Source organism: Cottoperca gobio, chromosome 6 (genome assembly GCF_900634415.1).
Source record: "Cottoperca gobio chromosome 6, fCotGob3.1, whole genome shotgun sequence".
Lineage (NCBI taxonomy): Eukaryota > Metazoa > Chordata > Actinopteri > Perciformes > Bovichtidae > Cottoperca > Cottoperca gobio.
In genome coordinates, this window is record NC_041360.1 from 4,299,177 (window position 1) to 4,322,955 (window position 23,779).

General features: G+C 39.8%; 1 protein-coding gene across 4 annotated transcripts in view; it reads right to left on the minus strand.

Moving 5' to 3' along the window:
* Positions 1–792: 792 nt before the first annotated feature.
* kiaa1549la (KIAA1549-like a) overlaps positions 793–23,779 on the minus strand; it is a 110,667-nt gene continuing 87,680 nt past the window's right edge. For 3 of the 4 annotated variants that reach the window (XM_029434338.1, XM_029434337.1, XM_029434334.1), the window contains 11 exons: positions 22,444–22,589; positions 16,508–16,632; positions 14,715–14,935; positions 13,609–13,741; positions 11,050–11,285; positions 10,671–10,836; positions 9,498–9,595; positions 6,568–6,713; positions 6,331–6,485; positions 6,146–6,218; positions 793–4,228 (listed from right to left, as the gene is read on the minus strand). In XM_029434338.1, the coding sequence (XP_029290198.1) occupies positions 6,189–6,218; positions 6,331–6,485; positions 6,568–6,713; positions 9,498–9,595; positions 10,671–10,836; positions 11,050–11,285; positions 13,609–13,741; positions 14,715–14,935; positions 16,508–16,632; positions 22,444–22,589 (1,456 nt within the window). In that variant the 3' untranslated portion in view covers positions 793–4,228; positions 6,146–6,188. The remainder of the gene's footprint in view (positions 4,229–6,145; positions 6,219–6,330; positions 6,486–6,567; positions 6,714–9,497; positions 9,596–10,670; positions 10,837–11,049; positions 11,286–13,608; positions 13,742–14,714; positions 14,936–16,507; positions 16,633–22,443; positions 22,590–23,779) is intronic. The other variant, XM_029434336.1, reaches the window with a different exon arrangement.

Sequence of the window (23,779 nt, forward strand, 5' to 3'; positions counted from 1 at the left end):
TCAGAAGATATGTGGCTTGTGAAAAATGGGTCCAATATTTACTTTGGTGACCATGGGGCGAAAGAATCGGTCATAATCTGTGTTCACGTCACTTCTCTAATAGCTAAACCGTCTATTAACATAGTTGATAGTTTTTGATTGGACAATTTCCAAGTTTCCAAGAAAACCAATTTGCACATTACTAATATATTCCTTCAGTTTGAACTGTGAAACCCAATTTAGTAAATCACTAAGTTTGAAACTATTTACTGAAAACTTCACACAAATTAAACGATGGATTTACAAATCGATGGTGCAAACCCCGTTCTGGAAAGCTGTTATTTTCTTCATTTTGAGCACAGTATCAATAAACAAACATGTAATAACCTTTTATCTTCTCATGAGTTACTCCCTTTATTTTATTACAAAGAAGGAAGGAAATATTTAAATTTTCTAAGGTTACACATCACCATTGCTTTTAGCCTACAATCGGAGCCAATGCATATTCATTATGAAAATGCCTCACCTTCGTATAAACAAACAACACAAATATGAACAGACAAGTTACTTTTGATAACTTCCTGTAAGAACTTTGAGAAGGTGGAGACTGAGTGAGCGCTGAAGATAAGGCCTGTACTCTTTGTGTCTGCTTCCCTCTAGTGGTCAGAAGTCAGGAATCTAGTGTATACTGTCCTGTACATGCACAGCAGTTAATTAGTTAATAATATGGACCATGTATCAACAATCTGTTGTAGCCCAAATGTATTGTTACAAAAGATTAAATGACACACAAAGAAAAAACGCACAAGCCGAGAATTTTAATTTGTCTTTATTGTTTAAATTCACCAAAAAGTTTTCTGCATAACTACATCCAACAGCATTCATTGTTGTCGTCACTGTGACCTCATTAACATCTGTGTGACGATCATGTGACATCATCAGCGCCGCCCTGATGTCACAGCATCATGACATGGCTCAAACGGCAGAAAAAAACTACTAACTGTCAGTGCATTCCAGAGTCCATCGTCAATAAAAGCATCTCGCCGCTACCCGTGTAAAGCACAAACATTGCACATCAACTTATAGCATAGCATCAAGTCTCCTTCTTAAAATTACTGCTTAAAAATCCAAAACCCACCCACCCCTCTCTTCAACATGGAGTCAAATAAACTGATAAACATGAGTGGAAGTGTTTTCTTTTCAACCATACATGGGTTTATACACTGAGTATGATTTAAAATATGATAGTTGCTGCAGATCTCTAGTGATGAAAATGATGATTCAAAACACCAATAGCACCATGTGTGCTCATACCGCTCCAGTACCGTCATCTCATACCTTTGCTTTCTTTTCCCTAAGTATCCACATCTAATATTTATTGTGTGCAGGCCCAGATTTAGAAAGGGGAGGGATTTTAAACAATGTCTGAACTGGAAAAGATGAACTCTTATCTGTGCTACTTTCTACATACAGGCTTCATATTAAATGTATGGAGATATGTTGTAAATTATATTCCCATTAGAATTTAAACTTGAGTCATATATCTAGAAGCAGGGCTTTAGGCAAGATTGTATAAATACTGAGGTCAAGAGTACAAATTTGTCCCACAATGCAACACCACCCCCTAAGAAATATTTGACCCCCAAAAACAGTTTGAGAAATGTATTTTTCCACATTTCCTACATCAATTTAAGTGTCAAAATAATTTTCTGTAAATTGTGTCTCAATGGTCAAAACTAGCATGTTTACTTTTTTTGGTCTAAAGCAGTCACATTTAAGAACTTTTGAAAAATATCAACTTCATGTGTAATTTTTGTCTTATTGTGTTATATGCTCTCCTTCTCCCGTTCTCTAGCATAATGCTGTGCACATATCCTGTGTATGGTCACAAAGGACTTTCAAAACTGTTCTACTTTGATTAAGCATTTAGTTTCAGGCTTAGTTGAAAGTAATTCCAAAATGGTTTGTAGATTTATAGTATCTGAATATTCCATGCTATACAAAAGCATTTTTGCATTGATTTTTGCTATTTTCTGCCACAGTTCAGGCTCTTTATAAAAGTACTCATTTCATGTTAAACTTAACATCATAACCACATTTACATTTATATCTATACTATCTCTCTATTCCCTGCTTTATTATTTCCTATCTAATATACTCTCATTTGGCATTTGCCCCTTTTAACACAACACTGTATATCTTAGCTGTTTTATGTCCACTTGGTGAAAAACATATGGCTATAATCTCCTTTAGTACCATCTAAATGATGAGGAGCTTTACATACAGTGTGCTCACAGAATTCCAGTTCTCCTCAGAAAAAATGAGGATAAATATAATTTAGACTGTGACATACTTTGTACTAAAAAATTACATTTTTTCAACTAGTATGGCTATATTAGCTTTGTTCAACATAAAGCATACTGTAACTGCAGGATAAGATCTGCCTTTCTGCTGCATGCCACTAAACACTCCATCTGTTCCTTTAGTAATATGTTATCTGTGATATTTTCTATGATAGCAATACTATGAAAAAAGATGATCCAGATGACACTGAAATGTGTGCATCCTTCAGAAAGTCAAGGAGATTCAAAAACAGTCTTTCATCATAAACGCAGTGGAAATAAAAGGAAGAAAAAAAAAATGTCATCAGAAAAATGTCAAGCATCCCTCCCACAGTACTTGCATAAATCTCTTCATTAAATCATCTGCTATATACAGTAATACATTTAATCGTTACATATACGGCTCATCTGAGCCCGGCAAGTCTCTTGAACAGTACTACACCAGTGACCAAATATCCATCCCTCTTCATCAAGACCAAAATAACCAAAAGTCAAATTTCCTTATACAGTAAAATACAGTAGACATCTTTCTAAGAATACTGGTGTTCACATAATTGCACATAAACAGTCCTGAATCAAACCAGAATTGAAATCAACTCAAACTCTAGTTATCATATAGTAAATGTTTTTATCTTTAACTTTTGTGAGGAGCTTAACAAACTCTGCAGCGAAGCTACAAAACAGAACTGCATGTGAGAAGGATTTCAATTACAATAGTTGACCCAGGTCTGCCTAATGATCAGCAGACAAAAACTTCATAAGATGATCGACAGAACATAGTGACTAATTCCTGTTTTCATTATTGAATCTGATGAAGAAAAAAAGTAAATTAAGTAATTATTTTTAAAAGTACAGAAATGCCATCATAACCACAGACAACTAAGCCGCCGATTTCTCTGTTTAGAAGAATGTAATATATTTTTTGCCTTGAAATAAGGTGAGTGAAAGAGAAACACTCACTACGTCTTTTTTGTACAGTAATCCATTGATAACAATCAATGCACAAAAGTAAAAGACAGAAGTACACACATCCAAAAACTGAAATTGAGACAGCTCAAGACAAGAGATTTATTTCCCATAGATTTTTTTTTTCTCACTTAAGTTTAAAATACACATATTAACCAGCTGTAGAATGTTTACATACAGTAGGAATTTGGGATTCATCAAAAAAAGCACAGTTTAAAGTCAGTCCAGCTTTCCTGGCTTTATGGTGGAAATTAGAGGCAAGTCCAGGACGGTCCGGTCCAGTCCAGTTCATCAGAGGAGAAGACTTCGGGCCAAGGCTGGGGCACTCCAGCACTGATAACGCAGCGCTGGGGGCCATCGTGTGCTGGGCAGATGGCAGTTACTGTACGATGATTGTTGAATGGTCACCCTGCATGTCACACTGTTCTGCACTCACCCTGTTCATCCACACTGCACATGTGTTATCACGCAGGGAAGCACAGTACAGCTTCACGCAGCTCAGCTCAGCTCAGTTCAGTTCAGCAGTGTGAAGGGCCTCCTGCTGTACGATGGTGGTCACCACACAGGAGGCAGTCTACATAGAGATAGTGACTAGGGGCCCAGAGGGGCCAGTGAGGGACAGTGAGAATTATGGCTGGACATTTACATTGGTAAGGAGTCTGAAGCAGAGCTTTGAACAGATGAAGGGGCTTATAAAGGAGCAGAGGAGTTCTGGAGGATGAGAAACGCTGTGAGCTGCAGATGGAGCGGGCTGAGAGAAGATAGATGAAGGCCAGCCCAGTGGAGAGAGGGGGAGCTGCGGATAAGGTGGAGGTGGAGGGGAGTCCACTGGTTATGAATAAATGAGACAGGAAGAAGGCCTGGTCCAAGTGAAGGAGGGGGGATAAAGCTCCAGAGAGTTTTCAGTGAGAGGGATGTCCTCAGCCCGTCCACAGAGACACCTAAAGAAAAACACAGTGAGCACATATGACTGACCTGCCCTTAGTTTACAGATTTAGATTACATTTTCACTCAGCAGCTACTATTTGCGTGTCCTTTCAGTATAATGGCCTGGACACGTTCAAGGATTTAAAATGATGAAATTTAAGTAGAGTTTAACTTTGGTGAACATTAACACGCAAACAATAGCAAGCCCTCTTCACAGTAATGACCTTAAAGGGGATGGAGAGCTGGAGAGGGCACAATAAAGGAAGCTATTGTAGGTTATTAGCTGTGTTGAACCATCCATTTATATGTATCCTCTATTGGAATATAAACTGCTCCAGCTAAGAGCAATGGTTTGCAGAATATGTGAATAAACTGTGTGAATTTACTGTCCCGTTAGAAACCAATTATGAGTTTGTTAGCCCTGGCAGCTTTATTGTCCCTCTTCAATAACTTTGTATTGCACAAAATGGTGTGCAATGATATTAACTTGATACATTTAATTATAGTAGTAATAATATTCCTATACAAATATGTTTATAAGTATGGTATAATTCTGCATTTATGCTATAACATACATGTTTTCTTTTTGTTTTTTTCACAAAAGTAAAAATCTATACAATCTACAAAGCCTTTTGCAACCAACCTGGAGGCAAACTCCACAGTAACTTCTTTAAAATGTCATTTGACACTTTCTGCAAGTGGAGAAGATTTCCCGCTGATAACCCAGCCTGAATCCAAAATAATATTCAGGCTATTCAAGGTCATTTCTTTCAGTGGCACTAAGGCTGATTAGACAGGTATATTTTCATTCAAATCTAACATCTTAACGTCTAACATCAGATTTTCTCCTAAGTACCCAGCATCTACTGTCTTGAGGTATAAATATATTTTAAAATATAAAAAGAAACACAACTCTTCACTCATTATACAAGCATGACATCCAGTCAGAGAAAACAACTTTCTTAATCCGCACCAATCTGGTTTCAAGGCAGGCCACTCAACTGACACTGCCCTCCTCGCTGTCACTGAGGAACTCCACACTGCTAGAGCAGCCTCCCTCTCCTCTGCTGTCGTCCTTCTGGACCTTTCTGCTGCATTTGATACAGTGAACCACCAGATCCTCCTCTACACCCTCCAAGAACTGGGAGTCTCAGGCTCTGCTCTCTCCCTGCTCGAATCTTAACTAAAGGACCGTACCTACAGGGTCAGAAATCTTAAATCTCTGCTTGTCTAGCTGATATCTCTCAGTGGATGTCCACACACCACTTGAAACCCAACCTCGACAAGACCGAACTGCTTTTCCTTCTGTGGAAGGGCTCTCCCATCCAATACCTTACCATCAACATCGGCACCTCGGTTGTTTCCCCGACTTGGACTGCAAGGAATCTGGGTGTGACACTGGACGACCTACTGTCCTTCAGTGCCAACATCGCTGCAACAACCCGCTCCTGCAGACACACTCTGTACAACATCAGGTGGATACGTCCCCTACTGACCCAGAAGGCAGCCCAGGTTCTTGTCCAGGCTCTTATCATCTCACTGACTACTGCAACTCCCTCCTCGCTGCTCTGCCATCCGCCCTCTACAGCTCATCCAGAATGCAGCAGCCCGACTGGTCTTTAACCTCCCCAAGTTCTCCCACACTACACTGCTCCCTTCACGGCTACCAGTGGTGGCCCAAATCTGCTTCAAGACTCTGGTGCTGGCCTACCGTGCTGTGAATAGATCAGCCCCTTCCTACATATGGTCATACCATACACCCCAGCACCTTCACTTAAATTGGTTGGCTTGTTTGAAGCTAATTGCTGTTCGGAGTTGTATCCTCATGATTGTTTGCACTTATTGTAAGTCGCTTTGGACAAAAGTGTCAGCTAAATGTAGTGTAATGTAATGACAACATAACATAGCAGTGCTAAGATGGTTTCACCCACCAAGCTATCGGCTGTTTCCACTCAGTGTCACAGGCAGACGACTTCAGCAGATTGTTTCAAGATGACGTGAGTTCTGCGGGGAGAAGAGAAGAACCGTTTCACACACTGAACAAATACTAGTGCAGCAAGTGTTTGCAGCTTGTCATGTATTAAACTCCATTAGACAGGAGCCGTATGTGTCTCACTGGTGTGTCGTTCCACTGCCGCGGCAGGTCTTCTTGCTCGGGTGGGTAGGACATCCAGGACGGGCTACGGTACGATGATGGCGGTGACATGACAAAGTAGTCTGAGTAACCCGGATGGTTGGCAGATATAGCGTAGACTGCTGTTATTGGGTTTCCTGCAAGATTTGAAGATGGATTTAGCTAATGCCTGAAAATCACTTCTACTGTCTGCATTTCAACACCAGCTCTCTGTCAAACCTGAGTAGGCAGTGATGGACTGGTCGACAGTGACAGCGGGGAAGGGGGTCCTGGACAGCGGCAGGTACGGGGCTCCGTTGTGCTGCTGGGCCTGCAGGTCGGAGGCCTCTGACACACGGGGCTTCAGACTAACATCAGGGGTGGAACTGTCAGTGGAGAAGAGGGAAACATGTTAATCACACAGCTGTTTAACAAATTAGCATGCGTCTTACAGTGGTTACTGAATATAGCAGGAAAAAACTTAAGCTCCATGTAAAAGAGAGGAGGTCAGCTAGGATGGGGAAGGTTACTACTATAGATTAAATAATTTCTCAAATTTCAGGTGAGGAGGAAATCTTTGTTTACTGTAATCATATGTTTGTGCTGCAATGAGGTGGAACAAGCAGGTTAAAATGTCTAAATGTATAGGCAGTTTAGGTTATAGCACTGAAGGCAGTTGAGGGTAAATTGAGGTTGAAGCATTGAAAGGGTTTGAATTGTCTGTGAAAGTGTTAACGCTGAAAGCATTTTAAAATTTTCTTTCAAATGTAAGCCCTGAAGCAGTTGAGTTGTCAGTTTGTATGCAAATCTTGTTCTAAATCTGTAGACAAAGGGAAAAGATTTTAGTATTAGAAGCGTTCTAGTTTCCGTTTGTAGTCCGAGTAGCAGCAGGTTTGAGCGAGCTTTGGTCGAATGCAGATAAACAGTCCGTGTGGAGATTTAGCTTTGTGTTAGTTATGTGTTAGCTTTGTGTTGGCTTTGTGTTGGCTTTGTGTTAGCTTTGTGTTAGTTATGTGTTAGCTTTGTGTTGGCTTGTGTTGGCTTTGTGTTGGCTTTGTGTTAGCTTTGTGTTAGTTATGTGTTAGCTTTGTGTTGGCTTTGTGTTGGCTTTGTGTTAGCTTTGTGTTAGTTATGTGTTAGCTTTGTGTTGGCTTTGTGTTGGCTTTGTGTTGGCTTTGTGTTAGCTTTGTGTTAGTTATATGTTAGCTTTGTGTTGGCTTTGTGTTGGCTTTGTGTTAGCTTTGTGTTAGTTATGTGTTAGCTTTGTGTCGGCTTTGTGTTAGCTTTGTGTTAGTTATATGTCATGTTTGTGCTAGTTTTGTGTTAGCTTTGTGTTGGCTTTGAGTTAGTTTTGTGTTAGTTTTGTGTTAGCTTTGTGTTATCTTTGTGTTAGCTTGTAAACTAGCTACTTGTGAAAAAATCTGGGCGTAGACATCCTCTCCATTCCAAGACGGTAATTGTAGAAATGTATCTAAACAATGACAGTAGTTGAACAGTTTTTTTAAATTATGCATTCCTATAGATACACCAAGTAGGCCTATGGGCTCATTTTTAGCCATGGTCTCTAACAGACACCGCTGCATAACATACTAATGCTATTAGAGAAATACAATATTACATGGCATGTTTTTCCACAGGAAGTGAAAGAAGAGACAACGATGTAATTAATTTTTTTGTCATATGAAATGGTAAAAATCTACGGTAATCAAATGCTGCACTCAAGGCAATAATCTGGTCAAAGCAAAACACACACATGTTGACGCCAAAACATGTTGAATCTGCTGCCATATAAAAATTCAGCGCAACTCACTAAAATATAAAGGAATTTAAGGATTTAGTGACCTAAGCTTACACTCTACAATTAGTAGAACAATCCTATAGGTATTTCATATGCTCATTTTTAGTATATTTAGACTTCATATATTTAAATGCCAGACTGTTAGGCCAACCAAATTAAACAAACTCTTCAATATTTCCCACCAGAATTGTTTTCCTGGTAATAAAAAGAAGGCCTACTAGACTAGACCTTCATAGTGAGAAAACATAACGAATAAGAAAATACAAAAAATCAAAAAAGAAATTAGACTTTCTTTTCTTTCTTTCCATCTGAAAAATCTCAGCAAAGTCCGTATTGCAGAGCCTTGTTATTGCTCTCTGTGTAGACCACACTTCTTTATTTTCAGTGAGACAGACATTCCAGCATCTTCCTCTGCACTGTAGCAATACTAACCACGGTACATGTTACACTACATTAGGAGAACGGAGGACAGATGATGTCATTGCCAGCTAATGCTCAGCACCACTATGCCCTATGCACACTAATGCCTCACAGTCCATACTAATGAGGAATTAAAATGATGCAGACTTCCTGCACAGAGGAACTGCTGTATGACGAGCTGACTCATTTACTACTAACACATTTCTGTTTCTGGATTTAAAGCAATAAATAATGTTCACACACCATTTAAACCAACATACCTGTCTCTGTCATAAAACAAATCAAACATTCAAAGTACTGTACTATAAATTGTTTCTTAAATATCTAAATTATATTTTTGCTTTTTCCTGCAGAATGTTAGTTCCTGCAGGACATCACAGCCGGAAATATTTTTACTCATGAGTGTTATTTTCTTCTTGTCCACTAGATGGCAAACATGCCCCTCCATGCAATGAGAACTGAACAGTCAATCACGCTCTGCAGTGCTAAAGTGCCCAGCAACATGGTGCACACAGCAACAGCATTGAAACGAAGAAGCCGCTCAGTTCAAATGATGCAGACTAACATATGGGCCTGAGAGAGATAAGTGGGAGGCACAGAGGGAGAGAGAGAGAGAGAGAGAGGATGTGGAGGGAAGTCGGCTAAAATGATTGCTGATTTATATTCTGTAGCTTTTTTTTTTTTACTCTGTATTCTCCTCCAATCTGAATCATCTGATACAGTGAATAGTCCCAGTGCTGCATTTTGATTGGCTCAATAGGGCATTTATTTTTTAATTTTAACAGCAGAGGGGATGTAAAGCTACCTGGTAGAGCATTTACTTCTATAGCATTCAGTCTATAGTGTGTCCTTTACAGAAGGTTCCTTCTTATGATTTGTTTTGATTGTTTCTTTTTCATAAAAAATCGTCTCATTCAAGTGACTCTGGTTGTTTTGTGTGAGTGTGTGGTACCGTCGTAATGAGGTCCCAGGTGGGGCTCCTGGTCTTGAGGGGATCAGTGGTGGGGGAGAACCGATGCCCATATCAGGAAGCTGGGTGAACCGGAAACCCTGCAGAAGCCACATATGTAATTAGACAAATATTTAACGAGCATCTGGATTATACTAAGTGCAAAATACAAAGAAGAAGAGTGGAAGGAACAACAAACACATCTTGACAAAGGGGCTAGAAATGACATGGATGTCTGATCAGAGCAAATCAGAAGATAAATACAGATTCAAACTGCATGAGGCTTGTTGTCATTTGTTGGTAGGTGTTCAATCCTCCGTCTCTTTAATCTCTATAAAGCTTCTCTCTTGCCGATCAGCTGCGGCCAATTCACACACTGAGCTCTACTGGCAGCTTTTCTGTCCGACCTCTCTGTACACGTCTGTGTGCAAACAGTTTACAGGATCTACTGACACTTTTAGGATGTTGGTTTTATTAAATGTTGTGTTGTTGCTGACCTTATCTACAGATGACAATTCAATGTGTTCAACATTGTGTTTTGGTCACTGAGTGACAGATAAACAGAGGATTAAACGAATACATGTCATGTAAAAGTGAGAGACTGTATATAAGGATAATATGTCAGTGACTGCTCCAAAGTGGCCACACAAAAAAGTATATTTTGCTACTGTAATAATATTTTCATAGTTTTTAATGTAAAACATTTACATGTAATTGTGTATTTTTACATGTGTACTTAAATCATAAAGGAGGGATTGATTTTATTTTATTTAGGGCAAAAAGACAAAAAGAGTACATTTTCACTTGAGTAAAATAAATACTTGGTATTTATTGTGTATATTGTCTTTATTACCCACACTATCATTTCATATGTCGACCAATCCTATTCTGTTCTCCCCATAAACTTCGCTGTGATCGTTTTTATTGCAATATCTTTCTGAAGAAAACTGCTGTCAAAACAGCTTGTTGACAGCAACGTCTGTCATGAACCGTGGGAAATGTTGTGAGCACCACATATGAAATGCCATGCACCTCCATTGTATTTGGATGGAGGTAGTAATCTAAAGAACACATATCTCAAAAACTGGATTCATAAAACCAAAAGAGCGGTAAGTGAGGAAAATTAGTTTTTTGTATTTTGGGTAAATTGGCTATTAAACTTCCTTCGGGGCTTACCGGTTTGGGCAGGCTACACTGATGCATGTCCTCGTAGCCACTCCTCTGCCGGCCTCCACAGGGATGGTTCATGGTCCCCGGGGCGCTGGTTACTCCGTCATTGTAGTGGCTGGTGTGGGACGGGTTGTAGGCTCTGTGGGCGTGGTGGTGGTGATGGTGGTGGCTGCTGATTAAAAGGGAGGAGCGTTAACAAAAAGAAGTTGAGTCGACAGACACACACCTACTCTCTTTAGTTTTCCAGTTTGTTTAGTGTGGTGAAACACAGTTTAGGGTGGGAAGTACTCTCAGAGCAACTCTCTCTATTCCTTCCTCCACAATACTGTAAATCATGCAGTTGTGCTAAGAAATAAATAATCAGTGAAAAAATATATAAATGTACTTGGTTGGAGGTGAAGGGGGGTCGTGGTCCGGAGGTGCCAGACTGAAGGCGTTGCCTAGCAACATATGCATCTGCGTGCGGACTTCATCAATGGATGGCTGGGAGCTGAGTGTGGAGGAGTCGGAGCCACGGTGAGCTTTCACCCCCAAGCTGCCGGTGCCAGTAGATCCACCTCCGTAACCCAGAGAGCTCATCAGACGGTCCACGTTGGTCTCCTCAAACGGTTCTGGTTCGCCCTGCAGTGCACACACGCTCAGTCAGCAGGACAGGGGTGTGTTCATCAACTTGTCCATTGAGTGATGAGGACATGGACACGGAAATCACACGTGTTCCTGACAAATCAAGTCACCATCTCTGACCACCCACTGTATGAACTTCTGGTTTCCTAAGAAACAAATGCTCTGAGGAATACACCAAGGATGATGGTGTCAATAGTCTTATCAGTTCATGGAGAAGCTGAAAACAGTTGCAACTGCAGTGTCCCACAAATGTTTAAGTGACGGAGTCTAAGTCAATGTTTTCATATTTAAATCTCTCAGGTACAATCATCTGACCTATAGAGTGCTGGTGTTGTTTTACTTCAACAATCATAAAAGTGGTGTGCATTTAGGAAGATTATCTTGCTAAACAAGACATGTAACTATCATAAATGTTTATTTATAATCCAAAATAATCCAAAAGAAAAATCCCTTTTGGTTTTTTGGAGGGCCTACTCTATACTCTGCATCCTCTATGGAGTAGGTTCTCCTGCAGTATGACCCTGTAACATGTATGTAATATAAACTCACTTGTGATTTACTAGGTGTTGATTCAGCTGTATGATCACTTTGATGGGGTTTGTTTGCACTTGAAGCTGTATTGCGTTATACTGACAGGCTCATTGATATAAATGGGGTGAACTAAATAAAATAAATACATGTGAGTGCAACGTGATACAGTTCAACTGCACCACAAACTACAGCCTCCAAAATAACCAGACATTTAAATCAGCACCTCTGTAAAACAATTTTACAACTAAATCTGAACATTAAAACCTTCATGATGAAGGATTGTTGTACTGCATTTGTTTTAGCTAGGTGTAACTTATAAACTGGACACTGAGTGTGTTTTCATATATTCGTTTGGGTCTATTAAGTATTAAGTCACTGGACGGTTTTTCCTTTGTCCTTATAGTTTGTCTGACTTTGCCTTCATCAACACCGCCTGTAATGTTTAACATGTTTAAACTGGATCTAATTCTAATACTTTCTTCTGTTTTCAGTAACTTTGGTGATTTTGCATTTGTACTGGAAGCTGTTATCCATCAACAGGTATTCTATACATCTATATCAACTTCTCTGCTCTCCTCTAAACACATAGTTATTATACACATAGGGGTTATAGTCATGTTCATTTACTTGACTTACATCTGACATGTCTAACAAAAACTTCAGTTACCTATTTTGTCCGTTTTTATTTTAAATTAGCATGGATTGATTCATTTGGGAAGAAAAGTGTAATAAGGGAACGAAATCTGTTCAAATCTGTTAATAAACATGAGTAATAATATTAAATAATTAACCTCATATAGCTGTGTACAATACAAAACAACACCAGCAAATATGCAGCAGGCAAACCCTCTTTAGCCCAGAACCAACATAAAGACAAAGCATTTTGTGGTATGTTGTACAATTCTAAAGCATGAACACCAAACTAATAAGTTATATACCTACTGTATCAATTCACACAAACTCACATGCGTCTGCACAAACACACTATGTTCTCCTTGTGGTGCATTCAAGGCTATTAACCGCTATTGAGCCTCCCATCTGAATCATGAATAGGCGATAATCATATTCAGAGTCATTGACATTCAGCTAGGTAGCACGGTCGCTGCTGTTACTGTGGCGCAGCAGAGAAGCAGCATAAAGAGATTTCTCTCTCTCTCCTCATTTTATCTCCTCCTTTCTTCCTTTCCCCATCTTCTGCTGTCGTTAAAATGAAGGAATCACTTCTCTAATCTTTTTGTCATTTCCTCCCTTTCTGTCGTCGGTCTTAATCTTTCTGTTTATTGCAGGTTTATAAAGTTCATCGAAAGGTGATTTGTTAATCCTCTAGGTGTGAGCTTGCAGCATCAGAGTCGGAGAAAAAGGATTAAAGTTATAAATGCTCTCAGAAGATTATTTTATTCGTTTGACAACGTGGCAGAGATTTACTTTGCCACAACCATCATGTGAGCTTTTTTGGAAGAAGGATCCATCCCCGGCTTTATCATGGCTCTGTATGACTCACCTGGTCAGAGGTCGGACATCAGCTGCTATATTGCAGTTTGTTACAGGATCCAACTTCTACATTCTTCAAAGCTTTGCCTGGTGTTGCAGCCGGTGTTCTTCTGAATATCTCCTACAATAAATCCCTTACATCCTCTACTCACTTGGTCCTGGTTAACACTTAAGGCTTCAAATCACTAAAATGTTGCACATCGCATGTTTTTCTTTGCACGACTGAGCTTATTTCTGTCTCGGTGTTTTAGGGACATTGACTTGGACTTCATCAGTAGGTCCGTGAGCAGTAACTCACATCGTAGCCATTGTTTCGGATGCCCCTCCTGGATCGTTCTCTCAGCACCAGCAGGTCCATCTCTGTCTCTACTGGGCTTGGGCTGCTCAGAGACTGCCGGCTCCAATATGTTGGCTCCCGTGGGTGAGAGTACCTGGATGGACAGATGTAAGGAAAAACACTGTAACACCTGGGGCCATACTGTAGCTACTTATCCTCTAAATTTTGGATCCAAAAATGTCAACATTTTAATTTTAGGAAGATCAGATTCACTTATGTTAGGAATTCTCTCTCTCAGGATCACCTGGAAAATTCCCATTTTTACATCAAAACCCTGGTGCTGCTCAATGCTCTGGTGTTTCTGCACTTTGAATACAAGACATGACTTGTCAATCAAACGACTACAGTATGTTCGTATATTCACAGATTGAACAGATGAACTGTTAAATATTAATGTGCTGACCAAATATTACCCCTCACTACTCACTCACCGCTTATGTGTTGCCTGGCAACTCTGCTCTACAGCGCCACTCGACAGCAGATGTGTAATATATATAATATATATATAATTCTGGTGGAAACGTTGTAAAGCTGTCTAATAGTTTACAGCTCAAAGGATGATGAAATGGAACAAAACTACAAAAATATTTCATAGGCTTCAGTCGGTGTCGTGATGTACTGGTATTGAGGATAAATGTCAAATTAAAACAATTAAATATTAATAAAGTGTTTGTAACACATGATAATATTGTGGAATTAATCCATTGCCCTTTTAAACAGCATCCATTTCTTTATGTTCTCGCTTTGTCTCCACACATATGAGTCTAAGAAACAAAGCGCACAATAAAGTCAAAGATGGATTTGACAGTTGTGATATTATGAATTATTTTGGTCACGATAATCGTCAAAATCTGATAATGTGACGCCCCGAGCTTCAATAATAAAACAGGACTCAGCTTTGATAGTAACGTGTAACCCTTTAATTGTGGGACTATCAAACACTTCTACATATCTGTATATTCTGGTCGATGTTTAACATCTGCAGCGCAGTTAGTGAGTAAAACATTCTTAGCATTTTAATGTGCATTTAGTTCTACTAAGATTAAATAAATAGGTCTACTCCTTACCTCTGATGACATCCTGCGAAGGACGCCCTCTTCTCTTCAGCGGTTAGTGGCTCCTTGACCCCGTTGTCATGCCGACTGTGCCTATTGTCTCTGTGACTGTAACCATGGGTGCCGTTCTCGGACAGGGAGAACTCTCCGTAGCCCTTCCTCCGGGCCTTCTGCCGCAGCTTGTTCCTGTAGTGCTCGATGTCCGACTTCTGCTTCAGCCCTCCATGGTTTGCCTGCAAACATTCAAGTTGTGAATTCAAGTAATAACATGTTCTGCTCCATCTGCTGAGAAGCATCCAATTGAGAGATGTTTTAATTTTTTATGAGGAACTGTTAAATTCTTTAGAAAAGTTTATTGTCCTTTTATTTCTACTGCTAAGACAGATCAACATGCTAACTAACATTCCCTACAGCTGCATATTCAAACAATGTGTCACATGATATTTTCTGCTCATACACACTTGATCAATTGCAGATGAACTAGAAAACCAGAGAGCCCCCGAGGGGATGCTTTGGTCTTATGTTAATAGATTGATAGATCATTGATGATCAGCCTGTGCATCGCTGTCTCAGCTGCACAGAGGTAAAGGTGGAATAAGGAGGAAGGGAGAAAAACAGTACGAGGTGACGGGCTGGGTGAGAAGGAAAGGGGAGAGGAGGGATTGTGTTTGTAGCAGCTAAATTCAGCATCAGTGTAATGTGTCCTGGAGAACAAGTTATGATAATATTACAGTACAGGAAAGGCTGAAACTGAAGAATGTAACATAAAGCAGTTCTGATGAACTGAAGTTCCCCTTCATCGACAATCATACTGAAACTGTGTTCAGCCGCACAAACAGCAACTTTGGCGCTCTATGTATCAGGAACCAATGTCGGTGCCGAAATGCGGAGAACATTTGTGGCTTCCCCTTATTTAGCATGAGATCTGATTGGACAGTGTGAGTTTCATGGTAAATTGTGAGAGTTGGAAAATCTGATTTATCCAAAACCTTTATCTAATATTTCATCCATTAATATATATAATTATTCAAATTCATTTATCTGGTAATTAACTAATAAAGTAATTAGACTTCTTTGGCCACTTATACAATTTGTATGCTCTCGCAATCACAACAAGTGGTGCCGCCCATGTCTATAACACATTATAAACATACTTATAATGCGTTATAATCTGCTGTGTAATTATAGTTTTAAGCACTCATAAATATTCATATCATAAAACATTATAAAAGCATTTTCAAATTAAGTATAATTGCTGGATCTTCACTGACATACTTATAATATGTTAGATGCTTAAACTGCATATTGTATATGATAATAATACTTTATATGGCATTATAAAAACATTACGATGTAATACAACTATCCAAGCAAAAAAGGTTATGAAGTATTATGGAACTTGACCTTAGAAGTAATTCTAAAATGCTTTATAATGTGATCATTATGAGTGCTTATAACTATAAGTATACAGTGCAGCAGATTATAACACAGTAAAGGTACTTGTATGTTTATAATGCATTATAGACATAGAAAGTGTTACAGCAATTTGAAAACATCTTCCATATTAATGCCACCAAATGCAGCTGTACTGTATGTGTGTGTGTGTGTGTGTGTGTGTGTGTGTGTGTGTGTGTGTGTGTGTGTGTGTGTGTGTGTGTGTGTGTGTGTGTGTGAGACTCGTCATGATGATGTTCTAGTGTTTGCTCTGCCCTATACTGTCAGCGCTGCAGACTCACCTCACAACTGAGTATGACAAAGCCTTGAGGGTGTGTGTGCATTAGGTATATGTGTGTGAGCAGACTCACCTCCCCATTGAGGACCACAGAGTCCTGGCTGTGGGATGAGGAGGAGGGGTAGGAGTAGGTGGGCTGAGCAGTCATGGGTTTAATGGTGATGAGACGCAGAGAGCCTGAATGGTCTTCGTACGGGTCTGTGAAGAGGAAGACAAATAGTTTAGCAAGAGTCAGACAGAGACAGTGTTTCTTCAACCATCTAAGTATAACTGACAAATTGTGGGGGAAAGCTTGCAAATGTAGACAGTGAGGAGTGTTGTGTTTTCACCAGAGTTATAATATAAACTGAAACAGAATATAGTTGCTGTATTTTTGTTTTGTGTTGCAAATTGAGCTTTAAATGTTACGTATTGATAGCTAGCTGGTGATAAGAGTTGCTTGCCATGTGACTCAGCCTTTTCTGTTTGTAGAATGTATATAGATAATATACCTCTATATATATATATATATAATATATAGATATACTATATAATATACCATATATCAGGGTCTTTCTGGAATTTGACTTTTCTGCTTTCTTCCCGGTATTGTGTATTCTTGTTTCCATGCTTACGTTGGCCTTGCTTTGTGCACTCCAAAGTAATGACATTTTAAAATCTAAATCAAAGTTAAAATGTATTTGTTGTCAGGGTAACTGTCAAAATGTTTGATTGTGTTGTGAATTGTGTTTGGGTCCCATGGCTCAGGATTTTAAAAAACAGACATCAGTGCTGTTTGATGTTGTTTGGCTCAATTAGAAGACCTCAGCTGTGTACGAGGCTCTACATGTATTCATGTGTGTATGGTATTGCAGGGAGCAGCCGAGGGACAGTGTTGTGTTGCACTGGCTCCACTGTGACTCACGGCCTGACTGACATCATATGGCTGCTTGGTTGTAGGGCTACAACAGTTTGCCATTAGCTCAGCCCCACACTGTCACTATGCGCCCTGGCTGCAGCTCGGCCCGCTATATTTGTTGCTGACCCTATTAGAGTGTGACGGTTAAGGTCAGTACAGGTGCTATTACGAGGAGCAGAGGCTGTGAACCAGGTTGGAAACCATGACACGGCGTGTAAATAACGTGTACTCTGAACACTGGCATAAGAACATTTCTACTGCTGTCACCAGACGCCTCTTGTTTTAATCAAACACGGAAGTGTTTTCCTGGAAGTGGTGTTGGAATAGAGTTCCTTGTTTGTGTTTTATCATCAAATAATTAAGATTTATTTGTTCACTGAAGTTATTGGAATAAAATAACTTTAATCTGCATCAACTGTTACTAAAGAAAATGTTTTTTGTGTACAAGTAGATAAACATTATGACTCAATTGACAACCGACTGTTTGACAGGTACTTTGCTTTATGTCTGCAGGGATCAACGTATTGCTTACAAGTATGGAGATGCCACACTAGCGGCAAAGTCAGCTGGGTCTTTAAAAAAGGTTTTTCTGTAACTATGTATTTGTATTTACACCTCACAGATTACAGAAAGGCCATTGATCTGATGCTGAAGATCAATTTGAGGGTCAAAATTGATACGAAGACCTTTGTTAAATGTCATCCTCCGTTTCTCTCACCTTTACCATTTCTCTACACCAGGGGTCGGGAACCTTTTTGGCTGGGAGAGCCATAAAAGCCAAATATTTTTTTATGTATTTCCTTGAGAGCCATATATTTAATACATTTGAATGCAACTTTATGCATGCATTTTTTACGTATAACATGTCTCCGAGTACTAAAAGCGCTATCAGTGTTTCATTGAACAGGTTCTCTTTTATTAAATAAACTAAACGTTTATGTTATTTATCTCATTTATGTGCACGTTTCAGTGTTTACTGCACGGGTGTCAAAATCAATGCATGGCACAACCACGGGAAAATACATATTTGAGGAAGTATCTAAATGTGTGAATGAAATGAAACTGCCCCGGGACAAACTGACGGGACTGACGACAGACGGAGCCTGAGATGCGGTGAAAAGAGCGGATTAGTGCAGGATGCGGGAGAAGATGCAGCGGGAGAACTGTGCAGGTGAGCTGACGGTGTATCACTGCGTCACACACCAGGAAGTGCTGTGTTGTAAAGCTCTGGAGATGGAACATGTAATAAGCACCGTAACACAGACAGGAAACTTTATAAGAGTCAAAGTAAGTCTTTTCCTGAGGAGATACATTCTGAACATGGCGGTGCGATGGCTCAGTCGAGGGAAAGTGCTGAATAGATTTTTCGAGTTGCGAGCTGCTGCCAGTTTTTGTAAAGCAGGAGGGAAAGACACCACAGATCTCTGGGACGAAAGTGTCGATGCGAGCTGGCCTTTATGTGCGACATAACGAAGCATCTCACTGTTAAACCTGCAGCTTCAGGGCCGTGTGATCACGTGCATGTATGATGCCGAGCTGCCTGTGGGAGACTCTGATGCAGCAGGAAACTTTGGTCACTACGTGTTTCCAAACACTGACAAACATCTCCACCGCTGTGTTCCCGACAGCATTCTGCTGATCAACTGAGCGACTTTGCAGCTCAGAAATTCAAATTGAACTGCAAACTGCAGTTTGTCAACTGCAAACAGATTATATTATATATATAATATATATATATATATATATATATATATATATATATATATATATATTATATATAATATATATATTATATATATATATATATTATATATATATATATTTATATATATATATATATATAATATAATGAACACACACCCTAACAGAGACAGAGTGGAGGAAAGGAGAGGGGAGAACTAAAAACCAATCCGCTTTAAAATGACACAGTATACACGGTCAACTATTTAAGGTGAATTGCTCTAAAAGTCATCTACGGTATAAAGAAAAGCTATAATGTAAAATATATTCCAAATCACATTTTGATGCAACACACTGAATCGAATTGCTTTCAGGCTTACCGTCTGCACTGAGCTTAAAGAAGGTGAGTAATAGAGATTAATCTCACCCCACACTACAGCAGACATGTTTATATATACACCATGAGAGCAAGAGTCCATAATTATTTAATTGCTGATGTTTCATCTGCATCTGTGATTGACTAATGAGATGCAACTGTTGTCTATTATCCTCTGCCATCATCAATGAGGAAACTACGTTGATCCTGAATACTCTTGTGGCACTGCGAAATGAAAAACACTAATAAAGTTAAATATGTGCTTATTGTAGAACAGCCATCTTTATCAGCACGGCCGTGCTGATAATATAAAGAAACGAAACATGAAGCTGAAACATGAAACATATCATTGATTTGATAGCATAGTGGAGGCACAGCTATGATTAGAGACCAGAAACACACACACTCACACACACACACTCACACACACACACACGCACACACTCACACACACACACACACACACACACACACACACAAACACACAAACACACACAGACACACTAAGCAGCTCCTGGGTTTGTCTCCATAATTAGTGTACGGACGTGAGAGTGGAATCAGTCTTCTCAATTTACTGCAGCAAAGTGAATAAGACTATTTCCCAAAATGTCAAACTATTTCTTTAACCGTGCAATAAAATGACAGTAACCCCATCACTGCAGCCTTAACTTCTAATCACATAACAACTGTCAGAACGCTGAAAATGTCAGACAAGAGTTTGAAATCGTATTATCTTGATATCAAAAAGAGTAACCTGAGCTCCGACACATGCAGGTGAAAAAAAGCATTGAAGGTAAGAATTTAAATTTGCTTCCATCTTTACTTCACCTATCTGCATTCTTTTATTCCTCCTATTATTTCTCTTTTTGTCTTTATCAATACTGTGTTTTATTGTCTGTCTTACGATTTTGTATTCAATCCTTTCTTCCCTCTGAATCGCACATCTATGCTTCTAGTTTACTGGATTTACACTTGTATTGGTGTGTCATTTCCTGAACAGAGCACCAGCCTGCTCCAATCTGCTTTTCTTTTATCTAAAAACAGTTCCATCCATCTCCGGTTCTCTGTGAACAGTAGTGAGAAAATGAAACAATTTTTCATCCTCCCCTTCGGGTATTCATTCTTTCGCTTGCATAAACACTATAAATCACACAAATTACTGTGAACATTGGTTTGCTGATGCAAAAGAGATTGAAAATCGTCCTAAAATGTCACTGAACAGAAGCAAAGTTGCAGCGTTATCAGCAATCAAAGCAATGTTTATGCAACCGATTGTGAGTGTGCGAAGCTGGAAACAGATCTGCTTGGTAATCTGTTGAACAAGTCATGTCGAAGATACAGAACATTTACCGCCACCACTGATAACCGGTGCTGTAGATAAAAGCATGTGTATCTTATTATCATGTGTCTGGATAGGAATCAAAATATGAATATGATTATTCACTTGACACTAGAGAGGGAGCTCTGTAGATGGATATTACTCCAAGCAACAGCGGTAGCAATTAAGTTTGACTAATCAACGTGTCTAACGCTTCAAAAAGACCATTAGTACACATGCATGTTTTGCAGCAATGCATTGTGGAAACACAAAGTTTCCATGTCGCTGTAAGCTAAATGTGCTGTAAATGTGAGGAACTGTAGCTTTGCTTTGTATCTGCAGATATAGAAGATATGTCCTGATGCAGAAATAGGAGAAGACTGGGAACATTAAAGTAGTTACCATACATACAGTAAATAACAAGTGTTGATGATGTTGTAATTATTAGCTATTAAGAAAATCAAGACTTAACAGAGAAGCATCAACAAGAAATGTTTTAAAGAGTAACTGACACCAGACTGACAGCAGTGTTTCACTGCTCCCCTGCGTTCAATCTGACTCGATGGAGATCATTGATGCTATCCCCACAACCTCGGTGAAAAGATGGGAACTAGACCCCATCCTGCAATGCTGGGACGGCAAATTGGGCCAACGAGCGAAATGTGGTTCCCTTGATCGGACCACACCCATCTTCCAATCTCAGCCTTCAACTACACTGTAAAGTATGGTGGCTTCATCTTGTGGTTGTGACGCTATTGCAGTCATAACATTTGTCCACATATAATGTATTCAAATGTATTCATAACAGCTTCTGTGGTCATTTGCAGGACCACATTTTGCTATGATGACAAACACACAGACTCACAAGCTGAAAACAGCAGCGCTGCTGTTACAGGGCTAATTTGTTTTCAATAGCTACACAGTGTAGGCTATCAGTGTCTTTACTCCCTGCATGAGAATCCCTCTTGAGTGTCACTGGTTCAATGATGAGTCATTTTTCTAATGCTCAAACCATATGCTGTGGGTTGTATGGATTGAATAACACCTAATCTGACAGTATGCTGTCACAACTCTTTGTGAAATCACCCACTTTCCTGTCTGCGATTCTACTCAAGAGTTATTTGATGCACATGTCTGCCAACCACTGGCTTTTATCTCCATACTGCATCCTGGAATAAAGTAAGCCAAATGAAAACACTGAAATACAAACACCTGAAATGTTTCTTCTGATTCAGTTAACACCAGTATCCTCTGATTGTGTGTATGAGTCCAAAGACATGTGATGCGTGTGTGTGTCGTCACTGACAGTTACATGATGCAGCAGCAGGCTGAGTCACCGCCGGTATAAGTGTGTTTACTCTGTGCTCATGTGCTTTAGCTCATGTGCATTAGCTCATATTAATTATTCTTTGGGTAAAATATTACAGTATGAGAATGTGTGTGTGTGTGTGTGTGTGTGTGTGTGTGTGTGTGTGTGTGTGTGTGTGTGTGTGTGTGTGTGTGTGTGTGTGTGTGTGTAGGGGGGGTCAACGTTTGTTTATTTCCAAGGAGACAGAATATAAGATTATGAGTGTGTCTGTCTATCCCGTCCCATCTAGCCTATCTCAGTGTTTGTCCGTCATTTATTCCTCTTTGTCTTTCCTCCCTCACTAACTCCTTCTCCGTATCATCTTTTCTATCTTTGTCTCTCTCTTAGCCCCCTCCATATTTCCTCTCTGACCCCCTCTTCCTCCTCACCGTTGGTGCTCCTCTTGTGAAGCTCCTCCTTGCCGTTCCTGCCGCTGCTGCTGGTCGCCGTCCTTCGGGCCGAGGAGGTCTTGCTGGTGTTCAGCTTCCCGGAGCCGTTGCTTGACACCGAGCCGTCCTCCTCGCTTGGCAACCGCCTGTAGTATCCATGGCAACAGAGAGAGGCAAGGGAGAAAGGAGAGGGGAGAGCTTGTGAGTCTCAGTGTGTACAAGCAGTGCATCATCTCACAGCTAATACTGGCAACACTCTATCAGCTTTAAATATGAATTACAAAATACACATTAATGGAGCGCAATAAAAATATTCAAAGGTGTTTTATATATACACATATATATACATATATACATGTTTTTATATATATATAAATATTCATAGTCATATTCTGCCAGGAACTACTAACTGCTATCGATGCTAATAGCATTCGGACTCAGTTATACTCCCGAAAAAGTTGAAATGAAAATGAATTACACTGTTGGTTTTCATCACTTGTTTTTAAAACCTTACTGCTGACAACAGATATTACATTATCACATTTCATTTAGCTGACGCTTTTGTCCAAAGCGACTTACAATAAGTGCACGAGGATACAAACAGCAAGAATCTTGTTTCAAATAAGACAAACCATTAACTTCATAAATGTTACGTTAAACGATATAAATCCTGTACTCTTTGTCATATTTTGGAATGACATTTATTTGCGTTTTTTTTAATAATTTGATTCCCCATAATAATACATGCAATATGAAATCATAGGAAACGTCGGGACATACAGGACAAATGTAAAAGACAAATGTAAAAGACAAATGTAAAAGACAAGCAACAATGAGCAGCAACAATCCTGATTTTGTTGGGCAGGTTGTTCGACAGCCAAAGGCCTTGATGGAAACAGCTCAGTATGCATGTATGTCACTTGCTCACACACACACACACACACACACACACGCACACGCACACGCACACACACACACACGACTCTAGAAGAGTCAATACACTCATGCAGAAACATGTATGAAGACATATATAGTTTGTTCTTGCCTGAGGTACACAAGGAATGTAAACCACGTACAGGACACACAAACACGCAACACACACACACACACACACACACACACACACACACACACACACACACACAGCCTTGAGGCATGTAAGCCGCAGCAGCTACACGACGTGACAGGCCCGTCTACAGGTGGTGTGAGATGCACAAATCAGCAAAACTGGACATTACAGAGCCACAGGCGAGGCTAACACCCTGTCTGTGTGAACATGTACACATATACAAACACGCACAAAAACACACACCCACCCACACACACGCGCACACAC